The 22,950-nt window shown below is 41.4% G+C and overlaps 1 protein-coding gene across 1 annotated transcript; it reads left to right on the plus strand.

Moving 5' to 3' along the window:
* The first annotated feature begins 1,411 nt into the window (after window positions 1-1,411).
* plekhf2 (pleckstrin homology domain containing, family F (with FYVE domain) member 2) lies at window positions 1,412-22,535 on the plus strand. Its single transcript, XM_084053021.1, has 2 exons — window positions 1,412-1,591; window positions 18,447-22,535. Exon 2 carries the CDS (start codon window positions 18,458-18,460, stop codon window positions 19,196-19,198), a length of 741 nt encoding a protein of 246 aa, XP_083909147.1. The 5' UTR covers window positions 1,412-1,591; window positions 18,447-18,457; the 3' UTR covers window positions 19,199-22,535.
* Window positions 22,536-22,950: the final 415 nt, after the last annotated feature.

The raw sequence follows: 22,950 nt of genomic DNA on the forward strand, positions 1-22,950 counted from the left end.
CTGGACGTGTAGACTACTTCAGCATTTAACTAGTGGATGAGTCACTCTGTTCTCTCTGTTCTCAACAGCTTATGACTGATTCAGCTGTATTGAGAAAATGTCTTTCATAATAATACCTTTCATAAAAAGATAATGTTTTTTTCAGCAGCATTGGGCAGATACAGTCTGCACTTCAATTCTACCTATGAGGGTGGATTATGCCAATGCTTAGAAAAGATTAACTTGAACTTCCACATGGGAGCCAGCTGGAAAGACAGGGATTAATTCATGTGCTAGAATGTATTATGATGATGTAGCCTGTCATCATTGTATAGACCCCCTTAACAGACAAGTCACACTGATAAGAACCAGTATGCGCGCGCAGGCCGGCACCAAATAAAACCCATTCTGTCATGTCCCTCTAGAACGCGCCTCACTAGCCAACACACTGTCACAATAGGAGTTTGAATGTACTGACACCAGCGCATCCGAAACAATATGTTGGGAATTGATTGCATGAAACAATCACATGTGCGTCCAGTCTCAATATTGGTAAACAAATAATTGGCCAATTGGCTCACATATTAAAAATAAAAATAAAATAAAGTTTATAGCGTTTCTCTGACTTTCTGGAAAGTGTGACTGTGAATGAATAAACAACGCGTTGTGAACTCTTCTAACGCATTTGTTTTTGTAAACTGCCTCTAAAAAGTCCGAGAACTATTTTTAAGACATTCCAGTCTGCCTGTTAAAAAAAAACATTATGCTCCGTCCTGTTTACTACTGTTGAGCTAAATGTATACTCCCGTCGTACACCGGTGTCGCGTGCCGAAAAAAATAGTCAATCTACAAGCTCACAACAATTTGCGTCAGCCACGCGTTGTGAGCTTGTAGATCGGCTGTTTTCCGGCGCGCGACACCGGCGTACGATAAAGTATACATTCGTCTTTAATCCCCTCCCAGGTGTTGCCATGTATGCTTATTATAAGCGACTTTGGGCTTGTGTTTCTGTAAAGTTGCTTATAAATATTGGTGGTTGCGGGTTGCGTTTTTTGGGGCTTGTTTCCTAATGTTGTTTAAACCAGTGGTTCTTAAACATTTTAGACAGACTCCCATCTGAAACAGACTCCCACCTAGAAGTATGTGACCCCCTGTACCAGATTGTTCAAAAAATGTTCAAAAACATATTTAACAATTTTCACATTTTTTCAAGATTTATTTGAAAATAGCAGATCTACAAGCTCACTGCGACGCGTTGTGAGCTTGTAGATCTGCTATTTTCAAAGGGCTCATGTAGCCCAAGCCTAGTCGCTTCTTTTGGGCTTGTTTTCATAGACCTGGTTGCTTGTTTCTCTCGCAAGATCTGGCAACACTGGCTTTTGCCCTGCGTTGACAAGTAGCTAATACGTCTCTCCAGCCTCTCAGCGGAGCCATATTGTTATTATTTTCAAGTCAAGGCGACCGAGTGAGTGGGGAGCCGCTGTCTGCGGACACAGCGGCAAGGTTGGGAGGGGGCAACGTTCTTACTTACTCACCCAGTTTGGACTTTGGAATTACCACAGAGTTTGTCAAATAACTTGAAAAGTTGCCCGGGACAGAAGAATAACCTCGGGTATGTAACTGTCTTGGTCGGAGTCATGAAGTCTTTTCTGTTTCTTCTAATGCTAATGCATGCTGCTGCTAACAGAGTTAAGGGAAGTAGGACTTTGGTTAGTAAAGATGGGAAGAGTAGCCAGGCTAGCCGAGCTTAGCATAGCAATGCTCGCTTGCTTCATTCACACACAGTTGTGGTTAATGTCAAAGTAAAGAAAGTATGGTTGCCTGTATGTAGCTTTTAAAGCACGTGACAAGTGAACGAGGACCACAAATGTGAAGAATTGACTAGAAAAGCAGTTTTGAAAGACTTTACTAAACTTATATAAACTAAAGTAGCAGCTGATTCCCCACAGCTAACTGGGCTAATAGGCTAACCCCATGAGCCAGATTGTGTCTGAACTGTAGTTATAAGTGATAAACAGTGACAATTGAAATGTATTAACATTTATTGGGAATCATTTTGTCGCAATTCGAAAAGTGGAAATAATAAGCTCTTAATTACACTACGCCGCCTTGTGTAACGTTAAGCATGAATGAAAGTCCACAGTGGCCACTACCACCACACAGATCTATGGGAATTGGGAAGTCTCAGTCAGACTGAGGCCACCTTATTTATGACATGACAGGAGAGATTTATCAACCACCCGTTGCTTATGTAGGTTAGTTGTCAGTACTGAATTTTTATTAATTTCAGTTAGCTAATGGATATACATTTGCTTTCAATCCATGTATTGTTGCACTTCTGGTAGGGTTCACTTCACTTGCAATCATCTATTATAAACTTTGAAACATTCCCATGATAATGTGTTAATTGTGCTTTGTAGTTAATGGACATGTGCATACTGTAAACTAAGCTACTTGGTATTTTGGCCTATTCTTTTTATTTTATTTTATTTTTTAATATGTTTAAAACATACTTTATCTACTAAACTATTAACTGAGCCAGGATGTAGGCCGGGGATGGAGATTATGTTTTCATCCCTGTCTGTTAGTATGTGTGTGTGAGAATCCGGAGGTAAACCTGCAAACCGCTAGACTGATCAGCATCTGATTTTTGCTGCCAATAGGTCAAGGAAGACATATGACCCCGAATTCAAATCATCCTCATGGTGGCGCTATACCAAGCAGCCCTCTTTACATTTTGGTTTATAACTCTGTAAGTTGTCTATTCGTCGTCTATTCTTTACATTTTGGTTTATAACTCGGTAAGTCGTCTATTCAAATAAAATTTCCCCATCATGCCGCAACGCCATGCACATTTCCACCAGGCCGGGTGGCCTTCACTGGGTAGGCCACCTGGCCTGGTGGAGATATGATCTCCGCATAGTGCCCCTTTATAGTTTTGTCATGGAATATTTTTCTCCATGACAAAACTCTAAAGGGGCATACAGTAGTTTAACATAAAGTACTTTTGTACAATAACAATTAACAAGTTGATTGATTGCAGAATATCTTAACCTCAAATAAGATGGGAGCTTGCTTCCCTATGCAGCTTTTCAGTATAACATATCCATTAGCAATTCACCAATGCACTGATCGCCATAACTATCTCTGTTGCGTAACTGGGATGAAAACCGCATAAAAAAGTTGAGTGAGAGCTTAGTAATCACCTCCTTACCACAGCCATGCCAATACATGTTGAGGGCTTATCATGCTAATACATGTTGATGGCTTATTAATTGGTAATTAGGGTCCAACTGATGATATGTGGTCTTGTCCGTCAACTACAGTACTTCGCCCCTATATATTTGCACTGTCAGACTAGGCCTAATTATGATGAAAGTCTAAATTAAACATTTCACCATGCATGTTGTGACTCGCAATGAAATGAAACACACAAGCATGCTGAATACGTTTCCCAAGTTTATAAAATTGAGTTTTACATACAGTAGGCAGGCAGTTTTCCAGCATCTTTGAGTGTGAGCTCTCAAAACGTTGGTAAGTGTTATGTCACATGATTTTCACATGTCCTCCTCACAATGGAAAAACAGGATTCAAGTAAAGAATCAGCCAAGTTTCTCTTTATGGGAGTGGCTAACAGGGGCAAAAGGTGAAGTTGTGTGCGTAAGTTAACAGGTTGTCACAAGTTTGGCACAAGGATTTTGAGCTGATTGGATAGCTATACAGCCTATAGTGTAAAGCCAAGCAACCAAGCATTGTGGGACTGTATTCAAATGAATGTTGATCAAGTGAAAATAGACACATCTATCTACCCAAGTTGATTTGGCAAAATCTTTAAAGTGTCAGGCCAGCACCGAGTTACATAATTACCACCTGCCATCAAGCAAATCCATTTTCATTGTGGCTGCTGGTTTGTGTCCCTTATAGGCAAATCCACTTAACAATGGATTACAATCGTTATTTTTTATTTACTTTACCTACATCACATATGCAGTTTGGTAAATTAGGGAAAATTGCTAATCTATCTATTTCTTGAGATCTATCAGCCCCTGTCAGTGTTGCACGGATGGATATATCCTATCCGTGCAACTCACTTAGCAGCAGGATCTGGTTACTTTGTTCTGCTGTGGTAAAACCAGTTTTCCTAGAATCAAGCTGGGTGAGGTAAGGTAGTGTAAAATGAATAACAAGTCAACCTGTCCTCTTCCACCCTCAGGGAGCACCTATTTGCTGCCTCGTCAGACTTCATCTGTACAAGATGTCTGGCCTAGGTTGGTCGTGTAATCCAGCACCCAGCCTATAATCCAATATAGCGTGTGTATAAATGGGTGCAGATTACATGTATAAGAATAGGCTACTTCCACTCTGACAAGACACTCACATTTGGTAGCGCTGGCTAATAATTATGTTGTCATAGGTTAAAGTAATGAGTAATGTGTCCTCTTTATTCCTGAGAGATTTTTGCAATTGAAATCACGGCAATTTATGTAGGCTATTTTACAGTAAACCCTGTTTCCTGACCTGTTTTCTTTCTCTCTGTTGGATTATTGTATTTGAATGTCCTACAGGTTAATCTACATGAGAATATTAGAATGAGAGAAACAGATGTAGGCCTGTTTGGACCACATTCCTCTGTATAGGCTAGCCATGCCCCCAATCCTCATGGTTCTACTCAGACAAACTTCAGAGACTTTTTAAAGGTAGTACTGAGTAGCATTCAGCCAACCAACCCCACATGTACTCTAGTTTTAGAAGGAGCCTTGTGTGCTTGTCATTTCGCATTGCTGCCTGTCTCGCTGTGCCAGACCGATATATCAGCCATTATGTGACTTTTTTGACGACATCGGTATCAGCAATTATGCAGCTGACGTCATGATTTCTAAACACTTTCAACCTGTTTTGGTCACAACGCATCTTGAGCTTGTAGATGTTTTTAGCGGCGCTAGGGTATAGAGGATCCTGCTCTATACCTGACTTTGTCCGTGTCCGTCAACGTTCTGATTGGTCAGGTCCGTCAACGTTCTGATTGGTCAGGTCCGTCAACGTTCTGATTGGTCAGGTCCGTCAACAAAGTGATTGGTCAAGCTTCACATGACACGTGGCTATAAACACATTATAAACACATATCGATGACAAAATGTATCAAAGGCGCCGCTACCTTCACACAGGGTGTGATTTCTTTATTAACAAATCAAATTTCAAATCAAAATGCTCTAGGACTCTCTGGCCTGGGCCGTAGCGTGACGGTCCAGGCACCCTAGGCTGCAATGCCAGCCTGACAGCGTGTCGCGGGTTCGACTCCCGTTCCCGACGACCTTTGCTGCATGTCACCCCCCATCTCTATCCCCATTTCCTGTCAGCCTACTTTCCCTGTCCCTCTCTAAATAAAGGTATAGAAAGCCCCAAAAAAAAAAAATGCTCTAGGACTCTCCAAAATCGGGATCAGCGTCGGACCCAAAAATTATTGTTCCTTCCTCTTGGCTGTCACTGAACGATCTGGCACACATGGAGCAGAAAAGGACAGAACATTCCGAAATAAGAAATACAAGCAGAAAGCAGGGTCTCTGCAGACACTGGCGGACTAGTCTACCACAAATAATGATTGAGCAGGATAATTTTACTTTACTTTTACTTTTAGAAAACCTTTTCAGCTCAAGACCCAAAATAAAAATTTGATGTGACACCTAATTTCTGTCATTTCAGCATAATAGGCAAAACGTTTTTTTTTTTTTTTTTTAATTCTCATTAAAATAAAAAAAAGTGAAAATAACAGATCTACAACCTCACAATGCATCGTGAGATGTAACATGACGTAAGCTTTTAGATCTGCTATTTTCACTTTTTGCATAACACCATTGTGCATCGAGGTATAAAGTGGTTTGATTCATTGATTTAAATAAAACCCCTAATCGATTATTCAAAAAAGTAATCAATAGAATAACCGCATAAAAATAATCGCTCCAGCCCTAATTGCATGGTGAAACAATTTCCAACTCACACTTTTAGCACACAATTGAACACTAACAAAGTGGATTCTGCGAATGTATAAATGACAAAACCTGGTTCAGCGAAAAAAATATATTCTCATCTTTGTGTTGATTATACTATTTTAAATAGGAAGAAGATCCTGGAGGTATGCTTCCGTGACTGAATCAACCTGTTTGTTATTGTGTGTTAGAACTTATGATAGTATATACATTTATTAATCATTGTAAATGGACTGAAAAGAGAAACATTTGAAAACTTCTTGAACAAAGATAAAGTAAATGAAAAATGCGGAACTGGTTTGCAATTTTATACATTGGCAGAATAAATTTTGTTTGCTTTCATTTGTGTGCTAAAAGTGTGACTTTGAGACCTGTTTTCTGCTGAACTGCTGAAGGCTCCAGTATCTGGAGTTAAATCATGGCAATATAAATACACAAACGAAACCTCTATCAAAGTTTAATTGTGCTTAAAGGCACGGTCACACACACACACCGAAGTTTAATTCAGCTCATCCATGATTTGACTAATATGGAGGGTCCTGAAAGAGGTGCTTCACTGGTTATTGGGACAGAAGGCGCTGCAAGCTACTCCGTTTTTTTAATGCACTGGCTGCAAAAAACAGCCACGCACAACCTGAGTTTATCAGCTGGCAGCCATAGTTTGGTGTGACCGTGCCCTAAAGCCAACAATAAGGGGGAAAAGCATGCCACCCTGTTCAGGGATCAGATGGTTGTGAAGGACAACTTTAAAATAAGAGTCATTGTTACAGCACTGCATCAATGCCAAATTACATTCAGCAAAACCCTGCTGTACTGAATGTGAGAATAGATAGAACTGTTCAACTCTGTTTACATACACTAGAGTTGAACAAGAGTTGTATTCTAGAGCAGTGGTCCCCAACCTTCCAGGACTGAAAGGACATTCTTGAGGTATTCTGGTCTGCATTTGATCTAAAAACAAGCTGAGGTCAGAATTCCAACTATAAAGTATCATCAATCAATCCATCAGTCAGTCATTATGTGGTGTTAATTTACACCATCATTGAATAGGTCTGTTGTTGAATCTCTCTCACACACAAACACGCGCATACGCACACATGCGCCAGTTGGTTCTAGGTGTGCATTGCATTTTCTTTGTCTCAATCTGCTTAAAGCTGCAATCTGTAACATTTATGTCACATGGGTCCCCTGTACGAGCGCTGACGTTTATATTGCTGCTGAGCTAATACAGAAAGCCTGGATAAATTGCATTTTGACCTTTTGCATTTTTCATGTACCACAGGATCACCACAGGATCTAAACTTTTCAGTAGAAGAGTAGGTAGACCAACTGCTATTCACACAAAGTTGAATTGCACCTTTTCTTTTTTCTTTTTTTTTATCCCATGATTTTGTTTTCACCCAGTGCCAATTGCCTATGTAATCTTGGGTGCTAATCTCCCTCTGCCAGCCTAGGGAGAGCCCAGAACTGAGCTCATGCCTCCTTCAATGCATGAGGAGCTAGCAAGCCGCTTCTTATCACCTGACAGAGGGGAGTTTCCTCGGTAGGACGTAGCGTGTGGAAGGAACACGTTATTCCAACCAGTTTCTTTCCCCTCCATCAGGAGCCCCGGCTGACCAGGGGGAGGCAGTATACAGACCAGGATTACTGCATGTTTTTGTGAGGGTACCTACCCTAGGGGACATGGGGAGAACATGCAACCCAGGACCTTCTAGCTGTGAGGCGACAGCGTTACCGACTGTGCCACTTTTGGTGAAGCAGTTTTTTATTTAGGTAATAACACTGCCAGGCCCTACAGTCCCTACAGTCTGTGCTGGTCCTTAACACCAACTGGGGTGCTAGAAGAATGTTTGCACAGTGACGTCAAACGTGGCATCACTCATATGGAGTGATGCAAAAAGATCACATAACTACTGACATAACACACGCAAGATTTTAGCGCCAACAACCATAAGAACTCTGATTTTCTTCAATTACTTTTTCAACAACAACAGATGCTGATTTGTGGGCAGGCTTTAAACATTATATGGTGACAATGGAGCAAGATGTTGGGGAAGAGATCATGGAACAGGGGAAAGTTAAACTGAGAGCGTAGTAATACTACTTTTTGAGGCTTTGGTTAATGGTGTCGTTCCTTGATGGTTTAAGGTAGGCTACTGTACACACCTGTCATGGGAGTCAGAGTACAGTGGGCCTGCATGTGTGTATGTGTGTGGGTGTGTGTTTGCGTGTGTGTGTGTGTGTGTGTGTGTGTGTAGTGGTCATAGTAAACTCTATATTTGTACCTCCGTTTTTTTCATAGCTGAAAACTCGTCATCACAGCTGATGGCTAATGTGCCACTTAGAGGTTAATATTAGACCCATATTATATGTGATATTAAGATTAAGAGTAGGGAATGACAATGAAATGTGTGTCTTTCTCTAATTCTCTTTCTCATAACACACTTTCCTGCAGACCCATTGCAAGCACAGTGTTGCCATTCATAGCTGATCTACGCCAGACTTTTCAAAGCGACACGCACACACGCGCTTATACGCACACACGCACTTTTAAATCCAGTCCTATTTTAAAGCCTGCGTATGCGGGGCTCGTGTATCCGCGCGCCTGGCTTAGCCCGTATAATTGATATCAATTGGATCTTTCCAAACGCACTGTACGTGCGCAGCAAATTCTATACGTGCGCTTTGAAAAGTATGGTGTAGATCGGCCGTCATTTGTATCCTGAAGTCACAGTTAACTTATATCCTGAAGTCACACTTATCACTTAGAACAATATCCTGACAGACTCAGTGAAATACACAGTGGAAAACATCAAGGACAAGGACAGGTTAATATGCTTCAGCAGCATCTGTGACAGCATTCTCCTCCCTAGCTAAATGGGTTTCCTTGTTGAGGAGGATGCTGTTTACAGCCCACAGAAGCCCTCTGTCTCTTCCCCACCCTGCCTTTGTCATCATCATTTACTCCCTCTGTTCTTGGATCAGGGTTCATGTGTAGCTCTGTACACATTTGAACTGCAGTGCATGTTGCAAGCTCGAGCAGTAATCCTCAAAGCACTGCATTCCATGATTATAGTAAGAACTAGAAATAAACTTTACATTTTTATGCCATGGCTGAAGGCCTATCCATCTAGAACTGGGTTTGTCTGTACAGCCCCTCAAAAGTAGAGCAATCACAGCTCATGCCACTTCTGTATGTAGGGCTGGCCACAAATCTCCAAATATTCATATGATACGCTCATTGAGCAGATTGCTATTCCGAAATAATATGGAATATTGATCAAAGGTAGCCATCCACTTTGGATAAATGCTCATAGCAAATCCAATATTGTTAGAAATGCTCACCTCGGGGGCACGGTGGCGCAGTCGGTAGCGCTGCTGTCGCCTCACAGCTAGAAGGTCCTGGGATGGATTCCCGTTGTGGGCACTGTGGGCACTGCGTCATCAGTGCCCATACCCTAGGTGTGGTTGGCGAAAGGGCCTCTCTGTGTCGAGTTTGCATGTACTCCCCGTGTTCCCTAGGGTAGATACCCTCACAAAAACATGCAGTAATCCTGGTCACTATACTGCCTCCCCCTGGCCAGCCGGGGCGCCTGATGGAGGGGACAGGAACTGGTTGGAATAACGTGTTCCTTCCACGCGCTGGTTTGGGAACTTATTGTGTGTATTACTACAACATTGAGGATGCGGTGTTGACATGCATTTATTAATTGTAAATTGGGAAATTCCACACACCGTGACATCCCTACTACAAACTGACGGCATACAGTTGTCGCTACAAAAACAGGTTGAGCTGACTTCAACTTTTTCCAGCGCTCCAATGACTCAGTGAATCGTCAATCAATCATATTTTTCTGCTTCACCATTTCCACTCCCCTACTCTCTCTTCCTTCCTGCTCAGTTCCGTAAATGGAAGAAAAACGAAATGTTCTCCAGTTCCCTGTGCTATTTAATTCTACCCTTTTCATTCACACGGTGTGCCCTGAGAAACACTTAGACGGCAATTCTGCCGCAATGTAGCTGGCTAGTGGCCACGCTTGGATGTTTTGTAGCTTTTGTCGCTGCTAGTGTGGAGACGGCTACAAGCGAGACAACAATCATGCTGCAAAGAGCCTTCGAGTTGTTGGTTAATTGATTTCGAACAGGTATCTGAATATTAGCTCAGAAAATGCACAAAATGTCCATAGCTTGAAAGGTATTAGGATAGCCCAATTTAGGATGCATCTTCTGTATGCATGATTTACTTTATGTCCCCTCTAAAGTAGACAGAGTAGAAAAAGACAATCACAGCTTACACCACTACGTGTACCACGAATGGCACTGAAGTTAAGGATGTGTTGCACCCCTGGCTTTAAGCTTAATGTGACTGCTGCTTAAAGCCTTGATCAGACATCTGCGTTAACTCATTCCAGTTATGAACAGACACACCATGAATGTCACTGAAGCAGCCAATGATTCATTCATAAACTGTATGCCTGATACATTTCTGAGGCCACACCCCTATTAAACTCTTTGACTGCCGGGAACAGCTGCTGGCAAGGCACAAAATTCACCAAAGGATTTAACTGTTTTTCTGGGCAAATGTGATTACATTTTACCCCCTTTTTTAAGCGAGCAGGATATGTCTGAATGAATAGTAGTTGCCAAAGTGTTGAGGTAAGACAGACTTAGCATCCACATCCAACATTTACCAGCGTTTGTCTGGTTGCTGGTGTTAATTTACCAACCTGAGTGCATGTGGGAAGACTCTGACCCTTGTCTCAAGGGAGGCCCTCTGTCTCTGACTTTGAAAATCCATGTTCTAGACCTTTAGATTTCCTGATGTTATCTACATGTCTGAGAAACACATATTTGTAAAATTATTTTACAATTTCAAGTGCACAGAGGCGTTTATAAGTGTCTCACATTTTTTATATTACAAGATGTTTGCTTGGTGTGGTCACATTTTTATTTTCTCCTCCATTTCATTAGATTGCAGAGAGGCCAGAACTCTTTCCTGAACATCTGACTGATAGGGGATTCCCCACTACTATCTCCAACTTTTCTACAACTACATCATTTCCCACATGTTATGCAAAACAATTTGACTGATTTCCTCTGTACTTGACATTCTTGGTTTTGGTCGTTTTAATCTTCTGCTGTCTTGTGGCAGTAAACGGCTAGACTTGGAAAGCTGAGATAAAGGACAGAGCCTCTGATTAATAAATAACCATTTGTTTATCTTTACCTCCTGCTGCTCTTATAACCAAAGGTAGTCCAGTAAACAGCCTAGGCCCTAGCCTGTGTGGATTCACACTCTAATACAGTGGCTCAGCCAAACATGGAGATTAAGACTATTATCTGCAGCATCATTCAAATCACTCCGCCCCAATACTATTATAACCTATTCCCAACCGTATGTGGTGGACACTAACCTAAAGCACAGTACTCTGAATAAAATGTTTAGATCATTGTCCCATAGAAATAAAATGTATAGTTCTAGCAGTTGTAATGCTAAGTACAGCTGTGATAATGGTACACACCCTGCATCTCTTGCATGTTAGAATGTGAAAGGATGCAGTAAACTCTATTGATCCTACCAGTTGTGCTAGCGGTTATGTACGCTCTGATGCAGTTTGGCGGCGAGTCGCGGGTTTGATTCCCCAGCCCGACGACCTTTGCTGGCACTCCCCATCTCTCTCTCTCCCCTGTTTCCTGTCTCTCTCTTCTGTGTATTATCAATAAAGGCAGAAAAGGTCAAAAACAACTAGTGATGCTACCAGGGGACGCTGCACGCACCCTATTTTTACCTTGTTAATTTGTTAAAAATATAGGAAAACAAACTCTGTTGTGAGCTTGTAGATCTGTTATTTTCACTATGCAGTATGAAATAACACTTAAGTGTTATTTGATTCACCGAAAAAGTAATCGAGAGAATAATTGATAAGAAAATAATTGATAGTTGCAGCCCCAGTTAACACATTTCAATAGGGGAACAAACTCAACACTGGCTTAAAGCGTGGTCATCTTTGGCATGATTTCAGGAAGTGCTCTTTAGTCAACTATTTGCCGTAATTTATCGTTGATTGTGTGTGCCATAGAGTGTGCTATGGTCTCTGTCTGTATCTCTCTTGTTTTGCGGCCCGCATCCACACGCACTCACATATTTGTTGCAGTCTCTGTCGTTCAGCCTGTCTTGTGCATTGTAAGTGTCACAGTCTCTCTGTCAATCTCTTTGTGTCTGGTGCACGTGGTCTCTGTGCCTGTCTCTGACGAATTGATGGAAAGCTCCATTCTAGATCATGTTGCGCTTGGTGTGTGCATATAGAAATATTCTTTCATCTATGTCTGAGATCAAAATTAGTCATTCTTATATTTGCTAATCTTGGCTGCAAGTGTCACCGTGAAAGAGTTGTAGACTACATTTGATTATTTTGAAGTTGTTTCCAGCAGTCTCACATGTTGTTGTTGGGCCTGTATCATGCTCACAGTCACACTCATTCAAGACATTTGAAGACTTGCCATTTGTCAGTTATACTACTCAGAGGGATTTATTTATTGAACTAGGCCTCTATAGAGGGAGTTATTTATTGAACTAGGCCTCTATAAGTTGGCTACAGTCATCAGATGATGTTGTTTTGATATTTTCCATTAGATTTCTTATATTTATTACATATTTATTTATTTATATTTGTATTTTTTATCTGTCTCCTGTACAACTGAAAACATATTAATTGTTAACAGTAATTAAAAATAGTTGATTAATTTTCCAAAAGGCTGATCATTCTCCCAGTTATATAATTGTTTTGTGCCTTTTGCAGCACCCCCCCCCCCCCCTTATTTTTAATACAAATTTTTGACCCTCCTCTCCCAGTAAGTCACAGCGAGGCCTCACTAACAGGGTTAATGTGTCAGCAATCCCTCTGTATGCAAACAACATCCCCTCCAGGGTCTACAATGCACCAGCAGTGTTGAGCCCTGAGTTATTGGTGAGCAGATCACTGGGGAGCCCAGACCAACAGTGTTGGCATCCTCTGCCTATAGAACATAATCGCGGGTTCTTACTGTGATGGGAATGCTTTCACGAAGTTCCCAATCCTTGCAGATGGTGAGGATTGTGTATATTGGATGCTGTTCAGGAAACTCTTTTTTTTCATCCACAGTGTACAGTAGCAACTAAGTGAATCCCTATTCAGATTCAGATTCAGATTCAGATTCCTTTATTAGCCATTGTGTAATACACATAGGAATTTGTTTTGGCAATTACATTGTTGTGTTTCTCTTTTTTCACATATAACATACAAATACCAACAAACACAAAACAACACCGTGCAAGAAAAATAGATAACTAGACGCGTCGCAATTTGTAATTGCAAAGTGTGGTTGCGCCGACGCCGGTCGGGACTCGAGTAATACGCCGGGAGGAATACCGTTGGAGACTGCGCCAATTACATTGTCACGTCACTCCTGAGATCACTTGCGTTTCATTTTGAAGGGACTGACCCCCCCAAAAATCATGTTTTTGCATCAAACGGTGACATTTTGCGCATTCGTGGCGCCCCCTATGGGTCAAAGTGGAAATCACCCTCGACATGTGATTCAAATTTGGGATCGATTGGACGTTTCGTTCGTGATTTTTGACATTTTTGGTGAAACGGGTCCCTCCATAACTTTGGAAACAATTTACGGAAGAACGGTAAGGACTATCATAATGCCGTTTGGATATGTTTATCGCAGGGGTCCATAGATCACGTGTACCGATTTTTGTGTGATTTGGAAAAAAAAATTAGGAAAAGGAACAAAAAGTGTGTTTTGAAGAAAATTCAAAATGGCGGAAAATATATCCTGACGCAAATGGGCGTGGCCTATATGGAGAGATGCGTTGTGACCCAAGGAATCCAGGGGAAAAGAAATTTTGATTTTACGACCTACGGTTCAAGAGTTATAGGCCAAAACGTAAAGTGGGCTGTTATAGCGCCACCATGTGGCCGACTGGTGTGATTATTTTTTAAATAATTTTGCAAAAAACTATTAACCTCCCCTCCAAGTCTTGTAACTGTAGCCCTTACGGTTTCCGAGAAAAAAATACTTTAATGGGAGTTTGTGCAATTCCCATGAAGGTGAATGGAGAAATTTAATGCACTAATAAATCAATATAAAAAAATCTATCCATACGCAAATGGTAGTGGCCTATATGGGGAGTTGCGTAATGTTTTTTGCGTAAATTTTGATTTTACGACCTACGGTTCAAGAGTTATAGGCCAAAAGGTAAAGTGGGCTCTTATAGCGCCACCATGAGGCCGAATGGTGTAATATTTGTTTCAATAATTTGGCAATAAACTATGAACCTCCCCTCAAAGTCTGGTAACTGTAGCTCTTACGGTTTCTGAGAAAAAAATACTTGAATTTTAGTGTTTTCACTTTTCCATTGAAGTGGATGGGGAAATTTAATGCACTAATAAATCAATATCAATTAAACTATGCAACCAATCTCTTAGCCTTATGCAAGTGCACGATTCCCGGTCAGACCGGTCATTTTGACATATAGCACTAAATTGGGAAAAATAAACTGTGGGAGGAGTAGCGGCCCGAAGTATTGTTTATCTATAAATAAATAAAGTATAAGGAGTACTATAGTCTGGTTGCCCTGTTAGGGCAACCACACTAAATATAAAGTGCCATAGTGGTCAGTAGTGCAATGTCATTGCCAGTGTCAAGTTTCAGTGACCCTTGGGGGCGGGGGAGGAGGGAAGCCAGACTCATTGAGCAGCCTGGCAGCTGAGGGAAAGAAGCTGAGTCTGTGGCGTGCTGTGGTGGCCTTCAGCAGCCGCATCCTTCTCCCAGAGGGGAGCAGGGTGAGGAGGCCGTGGCCAGGGTGGGAGGGGTCAGCCATGATCTTTCTTGCCCTCCTCAGCGCCCTGGAGTCGTGTAGGGACTTGAGGGAGGGCAGGGGACGGCCGATCACCCTCTCTGCGGAACGAATCACCCGCTGCAGCTTGACGAGATCTTTTGCAGCTGCAGAGGGGAACCAGGTGATGATGGAGTGGGTGAGGATGGACTCGATGATGGCCGTATAAAAACGGGTCATCATAGCCCTTGACAGTCTGTACTTCCTCAGCTGCCGGAGGAAGAACAGTCTCTGCTGTGCCTTTTTCAGTAGGGCCATGATGTTCAGTTCCCACTTCAGGTCCCTGGCTGTTGTCCAGATTTAGAATGGAAAAGTGTCTGGTTGGAGTCTTGATTTGTTACCTTCCTTCCATGTGGCTGTTTGACAGGACAAACTTACCCACCATAGGACAGATATACGAGCATATAGCATGTGGTTGGACCTTGTACATACAATCCCACTGGTTCAATTCTTGTCACCTTGGGTAGGGCTGGGTGATAGACAAATCAAAAAAAAAAGTCCAAATACCCTGATCAATGTGATGATATTTTGTGGATGATTATTTGTGCTTTCAGAAGGTAATTCGTAATGTGATTCAGAGTCCTGCACGGGTCCAATTTTGACAACCCGCACCCGCCCCGCCCGTCAATAATCAGATCCGTATTATAGAATCTTAAATAAATAATACCATCACTGCCTAGTCTTATTCTGGTAGGAGATGCAACAATTTGAGACAGATTACAAGCATTTAATATAGAGAGCAACTTATTATTGTTGGGACATCCTACTCCTTTTTGAACATGTTGGGGACGATCAATGATCGCATTTTAAATGTTTTTTTGTTTATTTCATTTGTATTTTTATTTCTATATTGTGGCTTTCATTGTTCTTGATTCTTGTTGTTTTATTTTATCTGCAAGTTCAAAATAAAGTTTATCAAATCAAAATCAAATCAACAGGTCGGCCCAGTCTGTGAACCCTAGAGAAGGTTATGTCCCTAACTACCTCAGGGACAGTTTGATTTTTTTGGACATAAAGTCTCTTACATTTTTTTCAGGCTCAGCTTTATCCTCACTGATACCAGAGAATATCAAGTTGTCTCTAATCTCTCTGCACTGTATATCCAGTAAGATCTCTTTCATACGCTGCTTATCCAAGGTGAGAGAGACAGCAGATTGCTGTACCTCTTTCACTACATCCTTAAGGAAGGCTTTTTACTTCCTCAAGTCCTCAATTAAGCAATATTACACGAGAGGGTGTGCTTTACCGTCATTATTGGCACGACAGTGATGCGGTCAGGAACGAGGCGCCAGCCGAGTTCCGCCAGCATCACTGAAGTGCCAATAATGACGGTAAAGCACACCCTCGAGTGTAATATTGCGATTATACAACAGTTACCAACAAAACACATCCACATGTATTCATATTGTGGGGCAATTCATAATAAAAATGTTTCGCTATTGTCCGTTTCCCTGTAAAGAGAAGAGTTTTTGACTGAGACATTAAATAGTCCCTGTAGCAGCGCTTTGAGTTTGAGGCGCCGTCTCATCAACACAGCTGAGCTATCAATGCTTGCGCAGTGGAATGAATTCCAGTAGGCTATATGCTCCGTCGTACGACCGTGTCACGCGGCCAAAATAACTGATCTACAAGCTGACAACGCGTCGCGATGGCGACGCGTTGTGAACTTGTAGATCGGCTATTTTGGCCCCGTGACACGGTCGTACAACGGAGCATATAGCCTACTGGACTGTTAACGAAATGGGAGTAATTTTACTTTACACAGGAGGATATTTATAACCTTCTAACCATTGATCAACCGTAAATCCACCAAATTAACAACATAGTCCATTTTGCATAGCTGTTTGTTCTCCGGTGGCGGCGGTGGGTCAGGCTACTGTCTGTTTGTTTTCCTACCGTGGGACAGCGTGACTTCACAGCACAGCTGTGCCATATATGGTCTAATCAGGTGCGGACTGAACTGCAGTGCGGAGTGATTTATTAATGTGATTAGGCCCGTGCTATGATGCTGGTTTGAAGCACGGCTAGAAAGCTATTTCAACCAATCAGATTGCTTGGTCGGAACTACCTGTTGTATAATCTGCTTTTGACTAAACTCCAAGCTGGTTTTCAACTCACAGATGTCATGTTGTAATGAGTCAAGCATATCCAACTTGCTTAGTCTAGCGTTGATTGATTCCAACACTGCTGCATCCATGACACCACCCGGCTCACCCACACTTTCCGACCAAGGTTGATTAGATCGGAGTTGTTTCACGGAGTTGTTTCACTCAGATGTTGATTTCACTAAGCTAAAATGTAATAATTTTACTGTAATGCAGCCTTTTAGTGTCTTTTTAGTGTGTATTGTGATAGTGTATTATTGTTATACATCACTATGCATGCGGACGTCTTCATCACTAGCTCTTGCAACTTAAAGGCCATGGCCATGAGTCGCTGGCTCCTGCAGAAACTCTGCAGAACTCTTGACAGCCCCCCTAGGCTGATCAGAGTGCATCGGTGGCCCTTCAACACCAGTGCCCTCTGGTCCTTATTACTGTGCCATGAGAAAAGCATCTGGGTCAGAGCAGAGGATCCTCATTTCATTTGATTCAAGTGTCAGACCCCAGAGACTAGGCAGCAGGATCCTACCTCGAATGTCAAAATCCAACTGGAAGGCTTCAGAATCACTTCTTCCAAGTTCCAACAAACAGAAAGTTTCTGATTCTCAGTACATACTGTCACATGATACACAAACAGCAGACACGTTTTTCAGGCCAATTTGATCCATTCAGGAGAGTGAAGTCATACAGGATAAACAAGTGAAATTGGAAGTGATGAAACAAACACAAAATAAGCTGATAAATAATATTTTTGGAGTTCTCGCTCCTGAATGGATAAAATGTGAATCTTTCCTTTTTTTTGTTGTTATTAAAGAGCTGGAGAGATGTAGGTACTTACTGTTACTGAACACAAACACTATTGCAATGATTACTATCAAAATATGGAGCTTTTTTTTTTAAACAAAAAACTTAAACCTATCACTTACACTCTCTTTAAGTGAGTGACTAATTAATTTATAATAGTCTTAACCTTGAATAACGTGCTGATTTGTGCTGGCAAGTCCCAGAACAGAAGGTAAAGGGAATTCAAGCTTAATTACACTTTGGTAGGGGTCTGGATTGTGTAGTTTACCTTGCCATGATATAACAACAAATATTTGTTTGTCAATGGGAAGGCTATTTTGGATTATTAATACAAAAAAAATCAATCAACAGAGCAGCTATTGGTTATTGAACGTATCTAATCAATATTTGGAGTTACATCAAGGCAAGTCAACTACACAACCCAAACCTCTACCAATGTGTAATTTTGCTACAAGTAAAGTGGTTAGAAGGATATGGTCTAATTAACTCACCATGAAACAGTTGTTGGGTTTCAATTGGCTTTTTAGTTTGTTAGTGCAGGTTTACAAGTCAATCTTGTGGGCCCATCAGCTGTGGTGCCAATAAACATGAATATTATTGCCTTACTGTAATGCAAGTGGCCTTTGACTCTGTATCTCAATTTCTCCCAGTCAAAAATTAAACACACTCTTCCCTTTCCTTCTCTGCCAGGTGAGGCTAAGATGGTGGACCGGCTGGCGAACAGCGAGGCCAACTCTAAGCGCATTGGGGTGGTGGAGGGCTGCTTTGGTGCAGCAGGCCAACCTTTGGTCATCCCGGGCCGTGTGCTTATCGGTGAGGGTGTTCTGACCAAACTCTGCCGCAAAAAAGCCAAAGCGCGCCAGTTCTTCCTCTTCAACGACATCCTAGTCTATGGCAACATCGTCATCCAGAAGAAGAAATACAATAAGCAACACATAATTCCCCTAGAGAGTGTCACCATAGATACTGTACCGGATGAGGGTGACCTGCGTAACGGCTGGCTTATTAAGACACCCACCAAGTCCTTTGCCGTCTATGCTGCCACTGCCACTGAGAAGTCGGAATGGATGAACCACATCGGTAAGTGTGTCGGTGACCTTCTGGAGAAGAGTGGCAAGTCTCCTACAGGCGAACATGCTGCCGTTTGGATCCCTGACTCGGAGGCCACAGTGTGCATGCGCTGTCAGAAAGTCAAATTCACACCGGTCAGCCGGCGACATCACTGCCGAAAATGCGGTTTTGTGGTGTGCGGTCCCTGCTCAGATAAAAAATACCTCTTGCCCAGCCAGTCCTCCAAGCCCGTGCGAGTCTGTGAGTTTTGCTATGTGCAACTCACATCAGGGGGTGGCTTCGCACCGCGCTCGGACTCCATCAGCCGACCGGGGTCAAAGTTCAGCAGCAACTTGTCAGATGATGATGACGAAGATGACAGCAGTGACTGAGGAAGGCTCTGTCATCCTGACAACCTGACCTGGTTGACGAAGGAAAATCTTTTTTTTTTTTTCTCATATTTTCTACCAGCTCTAGGATCATGTTCAGCTTCCACTTTGGCTTGAAATTTGCTTTTGACATTTAGTACTTAGTGCTGCAGTGTTTTGGAATTACATTCTCTTTTATCCCCACCCTTTCAGTTGAAGCTGGAATATGTTTCCCAGTAACCATATTGATAAATCGGCAGTTAAATGAGGGAGCTGTGTATGGTTGGTTGCACTGCAGAGCACCAGGAGTAACACTTCCGCTACTGACAGCCCACACTCTCCCTTCCTGATCAGTCGACAGACTTCACTACAGAAGAGAATGGTGCTAATAATAACCCTTGTCTATCTTCTCGATTTGTAATGGTTTCACATTCACTTTAGTTTAAATTAAGCTTACTTGTTTTGCAATGCTGTCCTTTTTTCTGCACATTTCTGCTGGTGAACCTTACAAGGTAATCGACTCCTAATTTCTGCAGGGATAACCAAATGTCTGGTCATGCTTAGGGCACTAAACTCAGTCTTTGAGTCTTTCAGGTATGTTAACAAACAGAGCAATTTTTTAGCAGGTGTTTGGAATTTTTCAACCTTTTTTATACATTTCTCTTCCATAAAACCACCCTAATCAACCCTTGTACAATTAGATATAGGAAAGTCTATGCTGCACACTTTTGGGTTCATCTTTAATAGAATAATGTCCCTTGGCCTGAGTCATTAATCTAGCTGCTTGTGACAAATCAACTAAATCAACAAGTATGTTTGATGCCCCTGCTTATAACAAACACTGCACAGCTTAGCTTCTGAATTGTCCCAAAAATTAACTTGACCCATGCCTTTACTGTCACATAGTGCCTTCACAGACAGTGACTTAGCCCTAATTAAGGGTAGGGGGTCCACTAATGAACTATGTTGAGAGTAGAGAGGCTGAAACGAAAGTTAAATGAGTGTGTTTGACTGTGATAAACATTGCTGGCTGGGAAGTTAACCTACTCTAGGCAGCAAATCTAAATATGACGTGAAATATTTGACCGGTTAGATATTTGTCTTGATGTATTTTGAGATTCATCAACCAGTGTGACTAGTAGCCTAAAATGTTGGTTTAGTACCCCAACTTGAATCTCATAGTCAATGAGACATAAAGAACTTAAACGCTTATCCACATAGCTGAAGGTTTAATGATGATTCATTCTTTGTTGCATGAGGGTTTCGTGCACCTATAATTGCATATCTACAAGCTAGCTTGTAGATCTGCTATTTTTGGTGCGCGACATGGTACACAACAGAGTATAAATCAGGCTTTATGTGAAGGTGGTGGTAGGCTCTGTGACCAGAATAATGCTGGGCAAAGTAACGTTTTATTCTTAACATTTCTTTTACAATCATGAACAGTTTGAAGCCTATACAATGCTTTATATAAAATAGTCTAATCGTATATGCAATGCTTTATAAGATACAGTCCAATAGTATATGCAAAACTTTATATGAAATACAGTCCAATAGTAAAGATGATTAGTATTGGGAATGGATTGTCATGTACAAAATTGAGGCCTCCAGTAACTGGAATGCAATAACCAGAAAATCTTCCTAGTGTTTTCTCCGCAGTGAGCAAGTGTTTCCCCATGTTGTTCTGATGTATGAGGGTCCTCCTCCAATAAACTTTACTAACCCTGGGTTAGGAAGAGAACTGCCTAACCCCATAGGAACTGAATCCCGACTCTGCCACATCTGTCAGACCGTCCTTACCTTCTCCCTCTACCCATGTGATTTGACACTTTACCTGGGAACTGAAATATTCTTGGGGAAGTTGTGAACAACTTGTATTCATTTTTCTCTTCCTGTGTTTCCGCAGTAATCATTTATTTGGCAGTTTCATTCCAAAACACTATATCTCATCCTTGTCCTTTATTTGGTGAGATTTTCAGATCTTCAAAGTAGTGTGTGGAGCATAGTAACAATGATTTACTGATGTCTCTGATGACATTTTGTGTCCAATTTGAAAAACAACATTAAAAACACCTGATGCTCGTGGGAACATGGTGAATACAAAAGCTATGAGGTCTCCAGTTGGTACGTTTCTCCAGGTTTTACGTCTGTTTTGGAAAGTGGCACAGGAACTTTTGCTGCATTTACTATTGTACCGTTTTGCTCCAGGGCGGTATAGTTAAAAGTACTTGAGGTCCATTATGTTCTGTGTCAGAGCCTAAGAATCATGTTGTCTAAACTGCAGAACAGGAAAAAGGGATTCATTCTTGTTTTTTTTTTCGTCTTGGAATTTTACATAAATTCATGGAAAAGGTTTTTTAGCTTAACGCAACATGAGAGAGAGGAGAAAATCTAAATGTCTAATGATGGAACAAAAATCACTAACTGCTCTATAATTTTTTTTTGTCATGCTGTGGATGGAGCAGGTATCTTTGATTCCGAACACTCATTCCTTCTTAGGAACTCGTCACTGAACACAGAAACACCACTTTGCTGTCAGTTGCACTTGTTTGGCACATGCATTTTGATGTAGGATAAAATCTTAAACCATAGGCTGTTGACCGGAAAACGACCATTTAAGTTTATTCATTGGATGTTTTTAAAATGAGTTTTCATTTTATTTTAATCCTGTTGATTTTTGTACATTTGTACATTTGTTTTGGGTAGTGTTCCTTTTTCCCCCCCTCTTTTTTGTACAGTATGATTAGTCCTGAAATGACGCTGTTTCAATTCTCCTTGTGCTCATCCCCGCTTGCCGTCAAGATCAACCACCAGCATTTTAGCCCCACTAGAGTGTAGAAGGTGGTGGGTAGGCCGGAGGACCCGTTGGAACCAGGGACCGAAATGAACTTGTTCAGAATCCCCCTGCATCACAGCAGCAGATTGTAACCAAGAGCTGTGTCTTTAAGACCATTGACAGCGACGGGAATGGATTCTGTTTCTGTTTGACAACACTTTTAAGAAGTGAGTTCATGGAGGCGTATTGATCCTGAGATTTAGATTGTATGCCTATTTCCTAATTATTTAAAATAAGAAAATCCTAATTTTAGCACAAAGAGAGGAGACAAGTGCAGACAGCATAAGGTGTTGTCTTCTTTTGTCTGTTTGGTTTGGTATGCAAACCACTCCGTTCTCATGGACTTTTACACATTTTGCTTCATTTGCGTTGTATTTTTTGGTGTTACTCTATTTTAATTTTATGATTTGTCATTTTATTTCTTGTTTAAAACTTCTCAAAAGGGCTCCAATCTGAATGTAATCCACCATATCATTGATAGATACTAATTTCCTCAGAAATATACATAAATAATGTATTGCCTAATCTCTGGCTCTTGTGTTGTTTCTTGCTACTCTGTCTGAAGACTAGTAATAGTGTTTCCTCTGTTGATTTAACATTACTGTCCGAGGATTGTGGTACAATGAATGTATTTTCATAATGAGAAAGTGACAACTAAATTGTGCATTGCATGAAAATCCACTTAACCATAACGGGAACCAGGACAGGTGTGGAAACAACTTGAATAATCTAAATTTGGGGGAAGCAATGAGGGATAAACAGTTTTCAGAATGAAAGACAAATCACCCCAGTAGTACTGAACAAACACTAGCAATGACACTAGCAATGAGTACTATCAGAATATAGTGCTTTAACCTTTTAACAAAAATCTTTTTTGAGTGAGTGAGGCAACCATAAAATAATGGCAAATGTATTTGAATGAAAATGCTCCCTTTTGACC

The sequence above is a fragment of the Gymnoscopelus microlampas genome (genome assembly GCF_963454915.1).
Source record: "Gymnoscopelus microlampas genome assembly, chromosome: 3".
NCBI lineage: Eukaryota > Metazoa > Chordata > Actinopteri > Myctophiformes > Myctophidae > Gymnoscopelus > Gymnoscopelus microlampas.

Bases quoted from the DNA above. Each gene is read 5' to 3' on its own strand.
- plekhf2 (XM_084053021.1), top strand. From the start codon at position 18,458: ATGGTGGACCGGCTGGCGAACAGCGAGGCCAACTCTAAGCGCATTGGG.